The sequence below is a fragment of the Calliphora vicina genome, chromosome 1, assembly GCF_958450345.1.
Source record: "Calliphora vicina chromosome 1, idCalVici1.1, whole genome shotgun sequence".
Taxonomy (NCBI): Eukaryota; Metazoa; Arthropoda; class Insecta; order Diptera; family Calliphoridae; genus Calliphora; species Calliphora vicina.
The window spans coordinates 101,918,847-101,937,786 of record NC_088780.1 but is presented as its reverse complement, the minus strand read 5'-3'; the positions used below and the strand labels follow the sequence as shown (position 1 = coordinate 101,937,786).

Here is an 18,940-nt window from a genome sequence, read left to right as displayed (position 1 = left end):
AAAAGGAGCTCGATCTGTGATCACTCATATTTCAGAACAAAAATCGATTTTTTATATAAAAACTCAATCTAAATTCGCTAATAACTTGGCCAATAAGCGTGTAATCAAGAAAAATAGCTCGATCTGCGATCACTCATATTTCAAAACAAAAATCGATTTTTTTATATAAAAACTCAAAATATCTAAATTCGCTAATAACATGGCCAATGAGCGTTTAATCAACAAAAGGAGCTCGATCTGCGATCACTCATATTTCTGAACAAAAATCGATTTTTTATATAAAAACTCAAAATATCTAAATTGCTAATAACATGGCCAATACGCGTTTAATCAACAAAAGGAGCTCGATCTGTGATCACTCATATTTCAAAATAAAAATCGATTTTTTTATATAAAAACTCAAAATATCTAAATTCGCTAATAACTTGGCCAATAAGCGTTTAATCAAGAAAAATAGCTCGATCTGTGATCACTCATATTTATGAACAAAAATCGATTTTTTTATATAAAAACTCAAAATATCTAAATTCGCTAATAACATGGCCAATAAGCGTTTAATCAAGAAAAGCAGCTCGATCTGTGATCACTCATATTTCTGAACAAAAATCCATTTTTTATATAAAAACATAAAATATCTAAATTCGCTAATAACTTGGCCAATAAGCGTTTAATCTAAAATAACTTGGCCAATAAGAGTTTAATCAAGAAAAGGAGCTCGATCTGTGATCACTCATATTTCAAAACAAAAATCGATTTTTTTTATATAAAAACTCAAAATATCTAAATTCGCTAATAAGCGTTTAATCAAGAAAAGGAGCTCGATCTGTGATCACTCATATTTATGAACAAAAATCGATTTTTGATATAAAAACTCAAAATATCTAAACTCGCTAATAACTTGGCCAATAAGCGTTTAATCAAGAAAAATAGCTTGATCTGTGGTCACTCATATTTCAGAACAAAAATCTATTTTTTATATAAAAACTTAATCTAAATTAGCTAATAACTAAAAGCGTTTAATCAAGAAAAGGAGCTCGATCTGTGATCACACATATTTCTGAGCAAAAATCGATTTTTTTTTTATATAAAAACTCAAAATATCTAAATTCTCTAATAACTTGGCCAATAAGCGTTTAATAAAGAAAAAGAGCTCGATCTGTGATCACTCATATTTATGAACAAAAATTGATTTTTGATATAAAAACTCAAAATATCTAAACTCGCTAATAACTTGGTCAATAAGCGTTTAATCAAGAAAAGGAGCTCGATCTGTGATCACTCATATTTCAGAACAAAAATCGATTTTTTATATAAAAACTTAATCTAAATTAGCTAATAACTAAAAGCGTTTAATCAAGAAAAGGAGCTCGATCTGTGATCACTCATATTTCTGAGCAAAAATCGATTTTTTTTTATATAAAAACTCAAAATATCTAAATTCTCTAATAACTTGGCCAATAAGCGTTTAATAAAGAAAAAGAGCTCGATCTGCGATCACTCATATTTCAAAACAAAATTCGATTTTTTTTATATAAAAAATCAAAATATCTAAATTTTCTAATAACGTGGCCAATAAGCGTTTAATCAAGAAAAAGAGCTCGATCTGTGATCACTCATATTTCAAAACAAAAATCGATTTTTTTATATAAAAAATCAAAATATCTAAATTCGCTAATAACATGGCCAATAAGCGTTTAATCAAGAAAAGGAGCTCGATCTGTGATCACTCATATTTCAAAACAAAAATCGATTTTTTTATATAAAAACTCAAAATATCTAAATTCGCTAATAACATGGCCAATAAGCGTTTAATCAAGAAAAGAAGCTCGATATGTGATCACTCATATTTCAGAGGAAAATTAGATTTTTTTTTAATATGGACAGGAAAACGTCTGTCGGGTCAGCTAGTCTATTATAAATATGAGCTGCAAACCTATATAAAAACAAATCGAATTTTTTCGTTGAGAACCTTGTTTGAATTTATATTTCCTTTAAACTCAACATTGCTATTTATATAACCCAATAAATCAAACGATATCGAAGCGATTTCATCTACATATGTGATAAAAACTATCAACTTTGATTCCAGTGTCAAGCTATTGAATTATAGCTTTATTATACTATATAATACAAGTATATAGAGTAATAAATCTATCAGCCCAATTATGAATAAAAAATTCCGCGGGAGTTTTTTCCCATTGAATTTGAATAGGAAAAATGAGAAAAGGGAAAAAATCCCGGGGAATTTTTATTCATAATTGGGCTGTATAATTCAATTGCTTGACACTGGATTCAAAGTTGGGAACATAAATTCCATTATAAATTATTTGTTTATCAGTTTCCGCTAAAATGTAAAAAAGTATAAACAAAATTTTTCAGTTTTTTTTTTTGTTTATTTTTCTTAAATATCTACAAATTAAAAAACTAATAAAACAAAACACTTAAAACGTATTAATGTTAAACATAAGATATTTATTTTCAAAAATACATAATTTTATAACTTAAATAATTTATTCAGTCTTCTCAATTTAATACAGTTAAACAATAAATTCATATTCTTAATCTACTTCTTCAACAGTTGGGCCGCCATAATTTCTACCGCCAAAACCACCAGTTTGTTGACCACAACCTGCACCTCCTTGTTGGCTTGCTGCACCACCACTAGCCTGTTGATGTAGTCTGGTCATGATGGGCTGACATATTTTGGTCAACTCCTCCAATTTGTAATCGTATTCTTCTTTCTCGGCAGTCGTGTTGTTGTCTAACCACTTGATTGTTTCTTCGCATTTCTCCATGACTCGATCTTTGTCGGACTTGGGTATTTTATCGCCAGCCTCTTGCGTTGATTGTTTCACATTGAAAACATAGGCTTCCAATTGATTGCGCGCTGCTATGCGTTGACGTTGTTTTTCATCTTCATCTGCATACTGTTCGGCTTCATTGACCATACGATCTATTTCGGCTTGCGACAGACGACCCTTGTCGTTTTTAATGACTATATTTTTGGCATTACCAGTGCTCATCTCCTTGGCCGTTACATTCAAAATACCATTGGCATCTAAATCGAATGTTACATCTATTTTGGGGACTCCACGAGGTGCTGGCGGTATGCCGGTTAAATTGAAGGTGCCCAGTAGATTGTTGTCTTTGGTCATGGCTCGTTCACCTTCAAAGACCTGTATCGTGACAGCAGGTTGATTGTCGGCATATGTGGTAAAGGTCTTTGATTGTTTGCAGGGGATGCGACTGTTGCGTTCAATTAGTTTGGTCATAACGCCTCCCGCTGTTTCAATGCCCAACGAAAGAGGTGCCACATCTACTAGCAAAACATCTTGAATGGCACTGCTCTTGTCACCGCTAAGAATAGCTGCTTGAATGGCTGCACCATAGGCCACCGCTTCATCGGGATTAATGGACAAGTTGAGAGCTTTGCCACAGAAGAATTGTTGTAGCAAATTCTGTACTTTAGGAATACGCGTTGAACCGCCTACTAGGACAATATCGTGGATTTGATTCTTATCCATCTTGGCATCATTTAACGCTTTCTCCACGGGCTGTAGGGTGCTGCGGAATAAATCGCCACACAATTCTTCGAAACGAGCACGACTTATTTTGGTGTAGAAATCTACGCCTTCGAACAGAGCATCTATCTCTATAGTGGCCTCTGTACTAGATGATAAAGTGCGTTTTGCACGTTCAGCTGCTGATCTTAAGCGACGCAATGCTCTAGGATTCGATCGCAAGTCCTTTTTATATTTACGTTGGAACTCTTCGGCGAAGTGATTGACTAAACGATTGTCAAAATCTTCACCACCCAAGTGAGTGTCGCCTGCCGTAGCACGCACTTCAAACAACGAACCTTCATCGATGGTAAGAATGGAAACATCAAAAGTACCACCACCCAAATCAAAGATTAGAACATTGCGTTCACCCTTTAAGTTTTTGTCGAGACCGTATGCCAAAGCGGCTGCCGTCGGCTCGTTGATAATTCTCAAAACATTAAGACCAGCAATGGCTCCGGCATCTTTGGTGGCTTGTCTCTGTGAATCGTTAAAGTAGGCCGGCACTGTAATGACTGCATCACGCACTGTCGTACCCAGGAACGCTTCTGCTGTCTCCTTCATTTTTGTCAACACCATTGAACTGATCTCCTCTGGGGCAAATTTCTTTTGTTCACCCTTAAATTCCACGGATATCTTTGGTTTACCACAATCATTGACCACTTTGAATGGCCAGTGTTTCATGTCATCCTGAATCTTTTGATCGTCGTATTTGCGGCCAATTAAACGTTTTGCATCGAACACTGTATTCTGGGGATTCATGGCAACTTGATTTTTGGCCGCATCACCAATGAGACGTTCAGTGTCTGTGAATCCAACATAACTGGGTGTTGTGCGGTTGCCTTGATCGTTGGCAATGATTTCCACTTTGCCATGTTGGAATACACCAACGCAGGAGTATGTTGTACCCAAATCAATTCCAATTGCTACCATTTTGTTTGTTATATTTTCTTTTTAATGCACTAAATTAATTATTTATTTGAATACTTTGTTGATTTATTGCAGCTTTTAAATGACGTTAGTTAAAATTTGAAAATTTACTTTATTATTATTCGCTTTGAAATTAACTTTTCACTTTGATTTCTTGTATTATACTGTAACGACTGAGTTACTGCACTGGCCTTTTATACTTGCTGGCTCTCTGGCATCAACAAAAGAGAAAATTCGAGAATTTACACAGAAATTTCATGAAAATTGTAGATACATTTGTATGTTTCCATAAGTATCTACAATACTTATGAAATTTGAGAAAATTACTCACAGATACAAACAAGAGTTTTGCATGTATGCGTTTGTGGTTTCGTATTTTGAGTAAGAGAGTTAAATGTGTCAATGTGTGCATGTTGAAATATTTGCTTTTCTCTTAGGCTCACTCTTATAATCTGTTTAAAATTCATGACCTACCTTGCGCAAACCAAAGATAAGAAAACGTAAAATAATATTTAATGCATTAAATATAACACATTGGAAAATCTTACGTGTTCTTTACAATAAGAATATTCGAACATTCATTAATATATCTTGACCTTCAATTAACCCTAGCTCTGGCACTATTTACATTTGTAAATATCTGAATTTTAAAATAGCTATCATTTATATACTTTATCAGCCCAATTATGAATAAAAAATTCCGCGGGAGTTTGTTCCCCGGGAGTTTTTTCCCATTGAATTTGAATAGGAAAAATGAGAAAATTCCGGGGGAATTTTTATTCATAATTGGGTTTATATTGGTATTATATTAATTTATATTATCTGATGGTTTGGACTTGATACTTTAATATTCGCTATTAATAACATTAGGGAACATTCGGGAATATTTGTGATAGCAAACCTTTCTGAAGAACAAATTCAGACAGCTGGGCAAAATGTTTGGAAAAATTCTTTTAAGAATTATCAAATAAATAGATTTTAACATGTTCCAATTAATCGAATTGTTTCTTTCAATAGTATTAACCATAGTGAAATAACAACATAATCAAAATAATAACATTTACGAGTGTGGTTTTTGTTTTCACATAGTTTTTCTTAATAATACATTCTCACCACTTTGGTTTTTGATAACTGAGTTAGGTTTTTGTCAGAAAAGTTTCCGATCTATTTGTATTTAATTATGTTTTCAAATTTCGAATAAAATATTATTTTGGCCGAGGTTTGGTTTTAATTTCATTGAATAATTTTATTCATAATTCGAAAGCACATTATGTATACGAATTATTCTTTAAATAAAAGTCTAAAAAACATAACTCGACTTCCGCTAATTTTATTATTACAAATCTTGTTTTAATTTTTTTTTTTGTAAGATAGGTATTCAAAATATCTATAACAAAAATAGTTGCTTGAATTGTAAATGTCTCGTTATGAAATATTTTGGTGACTTGATATTTTGATTTCACGTGTCGGAAACCGAATAATTTATTTGTATTTCTACCCTACACCACCATAATGGTATTGGTATACCTAAAAGTATTCTCACAATCACTTTCTTAGTCCATTTAACGATGTCTGTACATCTGGCAAGCTTTCCATGTCAACCTTGTGCATAACTTAGAAGATATTTCGATAATGTTTGGCACATACTTCTTTTTCGGCCCAAGGACGAATCCTATTGATGAAGCTGGTTCATTATTACACCTAGCCCCCAGACAATAGATTTTTTCTGTCATAAATCTCAGATTTAATTTGGTATCCACCCAAATTTCTTCACAAATAAATTTTATATAAAACGAAATCACATTTAAACATTTTTTTGCGGATCAATCCATAATTGACATTGCTCTCATATAAGGCTCACTTCCGAAAATCAACATCTTAAATATGTTGGTTGGTAAATTGGTATCCATATAAAATTCAACTCAAACTAGTTTCATATAGAAATTAATCACCTGATCTAATTTAATGGCGATAAGGTCCACTTCCGAAAATAACTCACGAACAAATTATTGAAATTTTAATAGCAATATGATTCGCTTATATAATCAGTGTAGTCCATTATATGGTCGGACTTGATTGACTATACTTTCTTACTTGTTATACAATTCACAATGAGTGGCAAGTTTGTGATTTCCATATTTTTCATTTGCGACCCCATAAACTATGTATGTTTTGGATCATTACAGATAGCGGGGTCCGTATGTGGAAATTAACTTTCCGAAGCCACCAAATAACTTACATACATACATGATTGAAATATCAATATGTATGTATATCCTTTATAGTCCAACTTATATTGCTATTTAAAATAGCAAAAATCCAAAATTTGTTCATACAAAAATATTTCAATACTAAAGGCCTTATTCATAAATATGTAGCTTTAAAATTTATCAAATTCAAATCAAATTTTGTATGGAAATTTTGTTTTATAAACCCTTGATAAATTTAAAAATTGTTTATGAATATGGGGGTAAAAATATAAATATGATTAATTTAAATTGATTTTTCAAGATACATATTTATGTACATATTAAACATTTACAAATGCATACTAATAAAATAATATTTGTTCGTCAAAGAGAAAACAAATCTAAAAATATTTCTTTATTAAATCATAAAGTTAGTATGTCTATTTGTATCTTAAACTAAAAATATATTTAGTTTGTTTCATATTTCTTTCTATAAACATTTATACTATATGCAAAAGCTGCGTACAGTTTATTCACGTGATTGAATTAAAAAAAAAATATAAACAAACAATGAAAACGTGCTGAAAGTTCCAGAATTTTAAATACAAATTATTCCAAGTACTATTGCTTGTACATATTGCGCCATTCATAATAATATTTCAGCAATGTACATAATATATAAACTTAAGTACGTAGATACATATCGTCACCTAAAATGCAAAATAACGTAACATCACTTTTCATAAGTTTATAGGAGAAGCAAAAAACGATATAAAATGAAAACAACTTGAGATATTGAAACAAAATTTTCAATTACGAATTACAATGACACTAGAAATATATTTTATAAAAAAAACTAATTTTTTCAAAGCACACTTTAAGATACATTTGTATGTGGCTTACGATTTTTTGAATTGTTGTTTTCTGAAACAAAAAAACATATCATCATATATTTTTTTATGAAAAAATAAAAACTTAAATAAAAATATTTTTTTATTTTAAATAAAACCAGTTTATATACATATTTAATTAGTTACAACTACTTTTTTAAACTAAACTTAAATTTTTATAAAGACTGCAAAAAATATTCAATTGCAACAACTTTATTAAAAAACAAGTGTGAGAGCTATATTCGGCTGTGCCGAATCTTATATACCCTTCACCAAATTATACTTCAAAATACAAATTTAAAATATTTTTAGGTAAACAAATTTTATTTTTTTAATTTTTTCGAAACAAAAATTTCGAATTGTTATTTTAAATTTTTTTTTATATTTGAAAAATATAATTTTATGGTGAAAAAAAAATTGGGTTAAAAAATATTTTTTTCCGATTTTGACCCATTGTAGGTCCAACTTATTATGGTCTTATATACGTCGTTGCAAAGGTCTTTGAAATGTCTATCATTAAATATCCATATTGTCTATATTAATGACTAAGTAATACAGATATAGGTAAAAAATCGAGGTTGTCCTGGTTTTTTCATCATATCTCAGCCATTTCTGGACCGATTTTGCTGATTTTAAATAGGAAACTTCTCGAAAGCATGTCTGACAGAATTATTGAAATTCGGATCCCAAAGATATCTGGGACTTCAGAAAATTGATTTCAACAGACAGACGGACATGGATTAATCGACTCCGCTATCTATAAGGATCCAGAATATATATAATTTATAGGGTCGGAAAATTATATTGTGGAAATTACAAACGGAATGACAAACTTATATATACCCTTCTCACGAAGGTGAAGGGTATACAAATTAGGATACATACTACCTAAACACGATTTATTAATTAATTACTCAAAGCGTATACGTTATTTTGTTTAAAAAAATCATGTACTTGATGATAATTTAGTTTCAATATTGGTTATAACTTGGTTATTTTTGATAGTAAAAGTTTAAAATTTTGTACACATATGTAATATGATGTAGTGCATCGTAATCAATAATAAAATCAATTTCGAATGTTTTGATGATACGTTGTTTTGCATTTTAGGTGACGATATGTACGTACATATGTATGTAGTACAGAGACCGTGCAATTTTTCTCACAATAATATTTGCTCACACTTTGTGAAAAAATAACCAAAATTATTTACGTACATGGATGTGTTTGCCGCTCTCTGATGAGATAAATAATACAAACAGTGTTGCCACCAAGAAAATTATAAACTACACATGCCTCATACCTAAATTACACATACGAGAAAAAATTACACATGTAAATAAATTTTCGTGATTTCAATAGGAGAAATTGTCTAAAATTGTCATGAATATAAAAGGTTTTTCACAGTTTGGACCAAATACGATCACTTTATTGTCAATGGACAATTTTCACTTGCGGTGATTTTAATTTATCCAGGAATTGGATATATTAGGGTATTAAAAGAAGGTTAGCAATCTCTTTTTTTTAATGAACTTTTCTAATTTAATGAATTCTTGAGATCAGTCAAATATGTCAATCCCAAATACGTTTTTAACAAATATTATCAATGTTCATTCGGAGATTATTCCATTGGAAATTGTTACATTTGTATTAAAAATTTAACAATATTTAAAAAATAGCACCCTGTTTGCTTTCGAATTTGAATTTATTCCTATTTTATATAAAGTGCTTTGAAATCAGTTTTGTTTTCAGTTTCAAAGATAATTATTTTTTAGTATTTGTTTAAAAATTATAGCTCTGATCATTTTCCTTTAGAGTAAATACTTTACCAGTAAAATCTTGTAACGTTTATATTTTTAAAATTTGTAGTTATAAATTTGAAATAAAGCTTCCAAAATAGTAAATAGTAAGTCAATTTTATTGTTTATTATTTAAAACACACACAAAAAATAACTAGTACCAATTTGTAAAAAAAAATTTCTCACACAAATTCCTACGTTCTTGTTTTTTCTGTTAAGATTGGCTAACGTTACCCCGAAATAACCGATATAATAGTTTATATCGTTATCTGTAAATACCGCTACCCTCATTCTATAAACAATTTAAAATTATAAAAATAAAAATTTTCGATTTTGGGTTATCTTGAAAATTAACGTTTTTCCAATAACAATTTTTAATAACTTGTAAAAATGTATAGTTATTGAATACTATTTGTTATTTTATATTTTTTTCATGTTGGAATTAAAAGTCTTTAATATAAACCAAAATTTAGTTTCTATTACCTATATTACGCAAACAAAACTATCACAAACGGCGAAATGTCCACTTGGAAAACCAAACGTAGCAATCTCCAAATTACTTATCGTATTTTTCTGCAAACCTTAATGTTAATTTAGTTCAAACTAGATTCATATCTTCATACATATAATTCCATTATACTGAGTATAGGAGTAAAATATAGGATAGTAGCTATTCCCTCATATAAACGTACATATTTATTTCAGTCGGTTTTGAAATCTGAACAATCCATAATTCAATTAAAATCCAAAATATAGATAAAAGACAAACATTGACAATTTATTTTGGATATAATTGGAATTTAAAATTACACATGAATTACACATTCACTCAATTACACATGGGCTACACATCCAAGTTAAAATTACACACAATATGTGTAATTACACATGAAGTGGCAACACTGAATACAAATGAAAACAAAAATACAAATGTTGACTCAACCAACCACTTTTTAACATAAAAATCCACATACCCTCTCTTAAAATACCAAATAATTAAACTCTCTTAAATAAACAAAAATATTCATGGTGTTTCTAGAATCTAGAAAATTCAACCATATTCCCGTAAAAGTATCTAGAAAATACGGATGAATGTGTGATTTGTATAAATACCGCAAAACAAACTCTCTTTGGCATTAGTACAAAACAAGCAAGCAACGTGAAAACATTAAAGAGAACTAAACAAGCGAATAAAACTAAACAGCTACAAAAATTTTTCAGCAAGAAATTAAAGTAAAAGAAAAACACTACAACAAATAAAAGAATTCAATAATTTAATATAAAGTGAAAATAGTTCAATAAAAATTCTATACATTTTAACTGAATAAGAATAACACAAGTGGTCACAATGGTAGCAATTGGTATTGATTTGGGTACAACATACTCCTGTGTTGGTGTCTTCCAACATGGTAAAGTAGAGATCATTGCCAACGATCAAGGCAACCGCACAACACCCAGTTATGTTGCCTTCACAGACACTGAACGTCTCATTGGTGATGCGGCCAAAAATCAGGTTGCCATGAACCCCAGAAACACAGTATTTGATGCAAAACGTCTTATTGGTCGCAAATATGATGATCCCAAGATAATGGAAGATATTAAGCACTGGCCATTCAAAGTGGTCAGTGATGGTGGCAAACCTAAAATCGGCGTAGAATTCAAAGGTGAACAAAAGAAATTCGCACCAGAAGAGATCAGTTCAATGGTATTGACTAAGATGAAAGAGACTGCCGAATCCTATTTGGGTCAGACAGTAACAGATGCAGTTATCACAGTTCCCGCCTACTTCAATGATTCTCAACGTCAGGCTACCAAAGATGCTGGTCGTATTGCTGGTTTAAATGTAATGAGAATTATCAATGAACCCACTGCGGCTGCTTTAGCATATGGTCTTGATAAGAACTTGAAAGGTGAACGGAATGTACTCATCTTTGACTTGGGCGGTGGCACCTTCGATGTCTCTATCTTGACCATCGATGAAGGCTCTTTATTTGAAGTGAGAGCAACTGCTGGTGATACTCACTTGGGTGGAGAAGATTTTGACAACAGACTCGCCTCACATCTGGCCGATGAATTCAAACGCAAGTACAAGAAAGATTTGCGCTCTAATCCCAGAGCATTGAGACGCCTAAGAACTGCTGCTGAACGTGCCAAACGTACACTGTCATCCAGCACAGAGGCCTCCATTGAAATCGATGCGCTGTTTGAAGGTCAAGACTACTATACCAAAATCAGCCGTGCCCGATTTGAGGAATTGTGTGCCGATTTATTCCGTCAAACATTGGAACCAGTTGAGAAAGCTCTTAATGATGCTAAAATGGACAAGAATCAAATACACGATATAGTCCTGGTTGGTGGTTCTACACGCATCCCTAAAGTACAAAATCTACTACAACAATTCTTCTGTGGCAAGAGTCTTAACTTGTCCATTAATCCTGATGAAGCAGTGGCCTACGGAGCAGCTGTTCAAGCAGCCATACTTAGCGGAGACAAGAGCAGCGCCATCCAAGATGTCCTATTGGTAGATGTGGCTCCTCTATCACTTGGTATAGAGACAGCCGGCGGTGTAATGACAAAGATCATCGAGCGCAACAGCCGCATTCCATGCAAACAAACACAAACCTTTTCCACTTATTCAGATAATCAACCTGGTGTTTCCATTCAAGTGTTTGAAGGTGAACGTGTCATGACAAGAGACAACAACAAATTGGGCACGTTTGATCTATCCGGAATTCCACCTGCTCCTCGTGGTGTGCCACAAATTGAAGTCACCTTTGACTTGGATGCCAATGGTATTCTAAATGTCTCTGCAAAGGAAATGAGTTCGGGTAATGTTAAGAACATCACTATCAAAAATGATAAGGGTCGTCTGTCTCAAGCTGAAATCGACCGTATGGTCAATGAGGCTGAGAAATTCGCTGATGAAGATGAGAAGCAGAGAAATAAGATTAGTGCTCGTAACAACTTGGAAAGTTATGTGTTTGGGGTAAAGCAAGCATTGGATCAAGCCGGCGATAAGATTCCAGCACAGGAAAAGAGTGAAGCAGTTAGAGCATGCGAAGAAACAATAAAGTGGCTGGATGCCAATACATTGGCTGAAAAAGAAGAATACGACGAGAAGATGAACTCACTCACAAAATTATGCACACCAATAATGACTAAACTACACAATGGTGGAGGTGCTGGAGCTTCTTCGTGTGGTCAACAGGCAGGTGGATTTGGAGCGGGCAGAAGTGGTCCTACTGTAGAAGAAGTTGATTAAATCTCAGTATCATTCCTATTTAGAAACATTTTATCATAAATACTCATAGAAATCATTTATAATTTAAGTTCATTTAGAATAAGTGATTATTTATTTTTAGTAAATTTATATTTTTTTTATAAGATCTCCAATAAAGAGAAATTTGTTTTATGTTAAAACAAACAATATGTAAACATAAATTTTGTTTTTCTTCATTAGTTACTCAACATTTTCAGATTTTGATTTTCTACATTAATGAAACACTTAAAAAGTACAATAAAGGGACACTTTTTTCTTTCATTCGGCTGTAGTTCTTCTAAACTAATCACATTAAAATATTTGGCACATAGTTATATCTCAAAGGATATTAAGAATATGCTAAATTATTGGCTAAATTTCTATTTTAATTAATAAGATAAAATAATAACTTAAAATTTTTTGCATTTTTAATTTTTTCTTGCTTGAAATTTCGTATATAATTTCTTAATAATGTTCAGGAGAAAAATATGTCGAAATCCATCTAAAAAATTAACAACGAAATTTAATTTAATTTAAAAATTTGATTCAATAGATATTTTACTATTTTTTACTTCACAAAAACTGTATTATCTTCTAATTGTTATAAAATAAATCACTATTCAATCACTACCTTTATATTCTTTTGAGAATTATGTATGTTAATGTGGTTTTCGGATATTGTCTCTATATGGGAAGTATGACCAATTATTGTACGATCTACAAACAATTCAGTACAGAGATTTTTATAAACATAATAGCTGATCCCGGTCCGCGTTGCTGGCCCTTACAATAATTTTGTTTTATATTGCATCTTGATTTGAATATACAGTGTCGGACAAAAACAAGCACAGACTTCCCCGACCTGACATCGCACCCGAAACACTGAGGTGGTCATTTGACAAAGTTGTAGCAGATATCTATAAGTACAGTGGCATGATATGCCCTTAAAAAAAAGAAACGGATGTATTTTAGGCAAATGGGACATTATATTTATGAATTCATCTAAAGTGAGCAAACCACATACAAAACATGAATTTTCCAAATGTAAGCCAGCAATAGTCAACGATTGGCCTTATGCTTTGTCGTTGGAAATCTTTGGTATGCATGAAATCATTACGTCTTCGCATTTTAATCTGCCACCGATGATTGTTGCCTCAATTAAATTTGGTGAACATTTTTTGATGGTCAATCGTGTTCCGTTGCATAATTTTGGCGCGTTTATGTTGCGGAGAAACATTATCTGTGATCCAACCTTCAATGTTTCAGTAGCATAATTGAGGCTTGTTCTTCGTTGTGTAAAAATCTGAAGATTCACTGAAAATTTGATAAAAATCAGTCCAGCCATATCTCCGGAACTACTATGACGATACCCTGAAATTTTGGTTGAAATCGGTCGACCCGTTTTCGCAGTTAGTGGTGACATCAAAATGTACATTTCTTTTTATATATATGATATGGAAATTATGTTTCGAATTTCAACCTGATAACGTTATTTGTAAGATGTTTGCTTATGTGTATTCAAAATAAAAAAAGATCGAGCAGAATTATTAAAAATAAATAAATAAACCAAATTATCTCTTGAACTAAAAGAGATAACTTACATATGTATGCATGTTTTTGTAGATCTCCTTAACCCTTAAATACCTGAAATTGAAATACATGTAATAATGCTAAAATAATTTTGGTTCTAGTATATTTTTGGGCTGATAAGCACGAATTTAAAGTATATTTGCCAAAAAAAAAAGAGAAAGACCGTCTCACAGTGGTCCAAATGCTCAATCTAGTCGGAAAAAAGTCTTTTGAAAAGCCGTATCGACATAAAACTTTGTACGTTTATATATTTCATCAGTATAAACAATCTGAGAAAAAAAAAATTATTTTTTTTGGGCATGAATGTGTGTTTGTTTGTGTATGTACATTTTTTCTTTGTGGGTTTGTTTGAAGCCTATAAACGGCGAAACTGCTGGACCGATTTTCCTGAAATTTTCACACCGTCTTTCTGTATGTGTGGAAGGAATTAAAGGATACCATTCATTAAAAAATTTGAAGTGGGCGAAATGCCACGCCAATCTTAAAAATAAAAATACAGCTCCTTCCTTGTAATTGACATGTTAAACTCTAAATGAAATAAAAATCGTTGAGGCAAAAAGTGGCAGCTAATTTTTTACGCATTAAAAAGCTACATACATATATGTATATACATTAGAGTGCTCCAAGATTATATGGACGAAAAAAACTTTTTAGGTACAGGCCGTCCCCCCCTCTAGAATTGTTCTATGTATTGTAGAAACACATTGTGTAAAATATTAGGATGATAAGATAACGTTAACTGGTGGCGCAACGACGCTGAAGTTTTGAGGTGCATTTACAAGGGGAAAATATGCAATTTTTTCAGTTTTTGTAAAAATTTTGCCATTAAATAATGACTTTTACAATTTAATTTAAAAGAATCGAAATGTGTACGTAATTGTCGTTATAATAAGATATAAAAGACAAAAATTGGTGAAAAAATGTTAAAGTTATTAAAAAATCGCCAGGAAATTAACGTGTCTCAGGCCACTAGAACAAGAAATTTATGAACAAAATTAACATATTTTGAGAAATATTAAAATAAAAGCTTATTTTTACTTAAAATATATCTATATTTACTTGTATATGAGTTTTTGTCCTCGTAGGATACCGTTAACCTATTCGCAGGTATGACCAAAAAAATTAAATTTTTTTAACGGCAGTTTCAAAACTCCAATATCAAATTTTTAAAAATTTTGTTAAACAAATTTCAGAATTTTCTGATCATCACATGGGGATTTATTGACAACATAATAGGGAATAAAAATGTGAAAAAAGTATGTCAATACCTCCTATAGTTTTTCCGTACCTGCGATATAAATTTTGCGATTTTCGAGAAAAACTAATTTTTTGGCCATATTTTTGGGAATGACCAGAATTTCCTTACTGTAATGATTTTTAAGTAAAAGCTATTCAGAATAATATAGTCCAGGTAATTTTAAATATAGTCTGAAAGTCTTACTAAAATCGGAAAACTTTAACCCTTAAATCGTGAAGGTCAAAAGAAAATTTTTTCAATATTTGGAATTTCTCATGGAAAGATTGCGAAATATTATATATTTTTGGGCCGATTTTGATGAAACTTAAGAAAAATATAAAATGAAGTCTAGTATTCACAATAACAGTACAAAAATGGAAATTAACCCTTAATAGCACTTGGGGTCCAAATGACCCTCAACTTTTAAAATCACGAAAAACACATTCATTTTGACCCCAAGTACTCTTAAGGGTTAATTTCCATTTTTGTACTGTTATTGTGAATACTAGACTTCATTTTATATTTTTCTTAAGTTTCATCAAAATCGGCCCAAAAATATATAATATTTCGCTATCTTTCTATCTATCTTGACCTTCACGATTTAAGGGTTAAAGTTTTCCGATTTTAGTAAGACTTTCAGACTATATTTAAAATTACCTGGACTATATTATTCTGAATAGCTTTTACTTAAAAATCATTACAGTAAGGAAATTCTGGTCATTCCCCAAAATATGGCCAAAAAATTAGTTTTTCTCGAAAATCGCAAAATTTATATCGCAGGTACGGAAAAACTATAGGAGGTATTGACATACTTTTTTCACATTTTTATTCCCTATTATGTTGTCAATAAATCCCCATGTGATGATCAGAAAATTCTGAAATTTGTTTAACAAAATTTTTAAAAATTTGATATTGGAGTTTTGAAACTGCCGTAAAAAAAATTTAATTTTTTTGGTCATACCTGCGAATAGGTTAACGGTATCCTACGAGGACAAAAACTCATATACAAGTAAATATAGATATATTTTAAGTAAAAATAAGCTTTTATTTTAATATTTCTCAAAATATGTTAATCTATATATATAAAAGAGTAACGTGACTGACTGACTGACTGACTGATTCATTCATCATCGCACAGCCCAAACCGCTAAAGCTAGAAACTTGAAATTCGGGTAATGGGTTCCTTTTACAATATGTAGATCCACTAAGAAGGGATTTTTGGAAATTCGGTCGTTAAGGGGGACAAATGGGGCAAAAACGGGTAAAACCTGTACCTCTATATCTCCAAAACAAATAAACTTAGAAATAATATTTTAAATGCGTCCGCCTGTAATCAAAAAAAGAGCCGACAGGTGTTTGGTACTTTTTTGAAATTCAAAATTCAAGTGGCCATATGGGGTAAAAATAGTCCCCGTAGAACCCTCTGTTAACATGTATATCTCCTACATAAATAAACATAGAAATATTATATTGAATGTATCTGGCTCAGATCAATAAAAACTAGAAATCTTTTTGGTACTTTTTTGAAATTCGAATTCCTAAGGCCTCAAAATTGTTTTCTTTTTTGGTACTTTTTTATCAAAATGTATTTTCTCACTAACAATTCCATGAACTATTATTTTCAAATAGTACGTATTACTAGGTAATTTTTTGAAAATTATTTCTTCACGGGGGACAAAAAACGGGATAAAAACGGAGATTTGATATTATTTATTCAATTTAAAAATAAAAAAAGATAAAATATTCTTCCAACCACACAAAAAAGAATCCACAACATGCTATTCGGAAGTCAAATACAAATGGGTAAAAAGGGCCAAATTTCAGTACACTTATATTGGTACTTTTTTGAAATTCATTTCTACTATTCTATTCAAGTAGTTTTATTTTTTTTTTTCAATAAAATTGTTTTGCCACCACTGAGATTCGAACCGATGTAGTTCGGCTACAGTTCAGTAGTCTAAACCCTTAGCCTACACCAGAATGTTTATTTTCATGTTTAGAATACTAATTTTATTTTAAAATATATAGTTTTTCACCCTATTCACCATTAGTTGAATTCTAATGGTGTTGAAAATTCCAATAGTACAGACACAAACCTTAACCTTTTTTGTAAAAATTATTATTTTCACCTTATTCAATAAATTTAAAATTTATTCAACATACAGTTATATGAAATGTATATGGGAATTTATGAGGGAAAATATTAATAACAGTGTTGTAAATATAGTTGGTTTAATGCTATTTGAAATGTTATAGTTTTATTTGATAAAAAACTACAAAACAAATTATTTTGTTGAAATGTGAAACAAAACAAAAAATATTCATAAAAATATATTCATTAAAGCATTTCTCAAAAAAAAATTACGTGTTTATTCCTATTCGCTAAAATAAGAATTTTGTTCTCGCAAAATTTAATAACAATTTCAGTAAATTAAGGTCCACATTTTATAAAACAAAACGTTTGGAAGCGTAAGCAATTTGTATGAAGAATACTGGGAAAAAAGTTTAAAACTTATTTCCATAGAATTTTATTTTAACGTTTGTCGTTTCGTTTTATAAAATTAGACCCTAAAAAAATTAAAATGTAAAGCACTATGTGTATCTATGAGTAAATCATTATTTATACTCTATTTATCAAGTTTATAAAATCAACTTATATCTCACTCAAATGTAGTATTAGAAACTTTTTATAAATTTAAAAAACAGAATTTACGCAATATGTGTCTCTATGATTAAAACCTTATTCATATTCAATTTATCAAAAGATTATAAAACAAATTTAGGGCCTCATTTTATAAAACGCAACGACAAACGTTAAAATAAAATTCTATGGAAATAAGTTTTAAACTTTTTTCCCAGTATTCTTCATACAAATTGCTTACGCTTCCAAACGTTGAACAAATTTTGTATGAAAAAAATTCAAGTTTAAAACCTTATTACCAGTATTCTTCATACAAATTGCACGCTTTATAAAAAAAAACATTTTTTTAGATAATAACAAATAAATTTTCGCTTAAATAAAATCGTTTACACAAACATTTATTTAAATATTTTTATTTCGATGAATAGACAACACTATTTACATATAACCGTCAACTCATTTGAAAAAAAATAGTTGTGTAATAATAAGTGCTCAAATTTTATAAATTCAATTAAAAGAAAAAATTCTACGTTACTTAGAAATGTAAGTTTTTTAATTTCATATTCCATATATATATATTAATCTTCATTAAGTTTTATTACGTTTTTATCGTGTAAATAAAATGTATATGTACATACATTCACACCACAATTTTTAAAATTTTAAAAAATGATATGCTATTAGGTCATATTGTCATAATGTCCTTATTGTCATAATGTCCTAATATATTATGATAGTTTAAACAATTTTTGTTGTGTTTCAAACAATAATGTTCTAAACTAATAAGACTTTTTGAACTATGTTCATTGTTTTGTCATAAAATAACACTTTTTTTGAAGCACAAC

The 18,940-nt window shown here is 30.5% G+C and overlaps 2 protein-coding genes across 2 annotated transcripts; one reads left to right on the top strand and one right to left on the bottom strand.

Moving 5' to 3' along the window:
- Positions 1 to 2,371: 2,371 nt before the first annotated feature.
- Positions 2,372 to 4,514, bottom strand: LOC135963428 (heat shock protein 68). Its single transcript, XM_065515269.1, has one exon. The coding sequence runs from the start codon at positions 4,491 to 4,493 to the stop codon at positions 2,559 to 2,561; it is 1,935 nt and encodes a 644-aa protein (XP_065371341.1). The 5' UTR covers positions 4,494 to 4,514; the 3' UTR covers positions 2,372 to 2,558.
- Positions 4,515 to 10,679: 6,165 nt separating this feature from the next.
- Positions 10,680 to 12,809, top strand: LOC135963429 (heat shock protein 70-like). The gene has a single exon (XM_065515271.1). It carries the CDS (start codon positions 10,717 to 10,719, stop codon positions 12,628 to 12,630), a length of 1,914 nt encoding a protein of 637 aa, XP_065371343.1. The 5' UTR covers positions 10,680 to 10,716; the 3' UTR covers positions 12,631 to 12,809.
- The last annotated feature ends 6,131 nt before the right edge of the window (positions 12,810 to 18,940 follow it).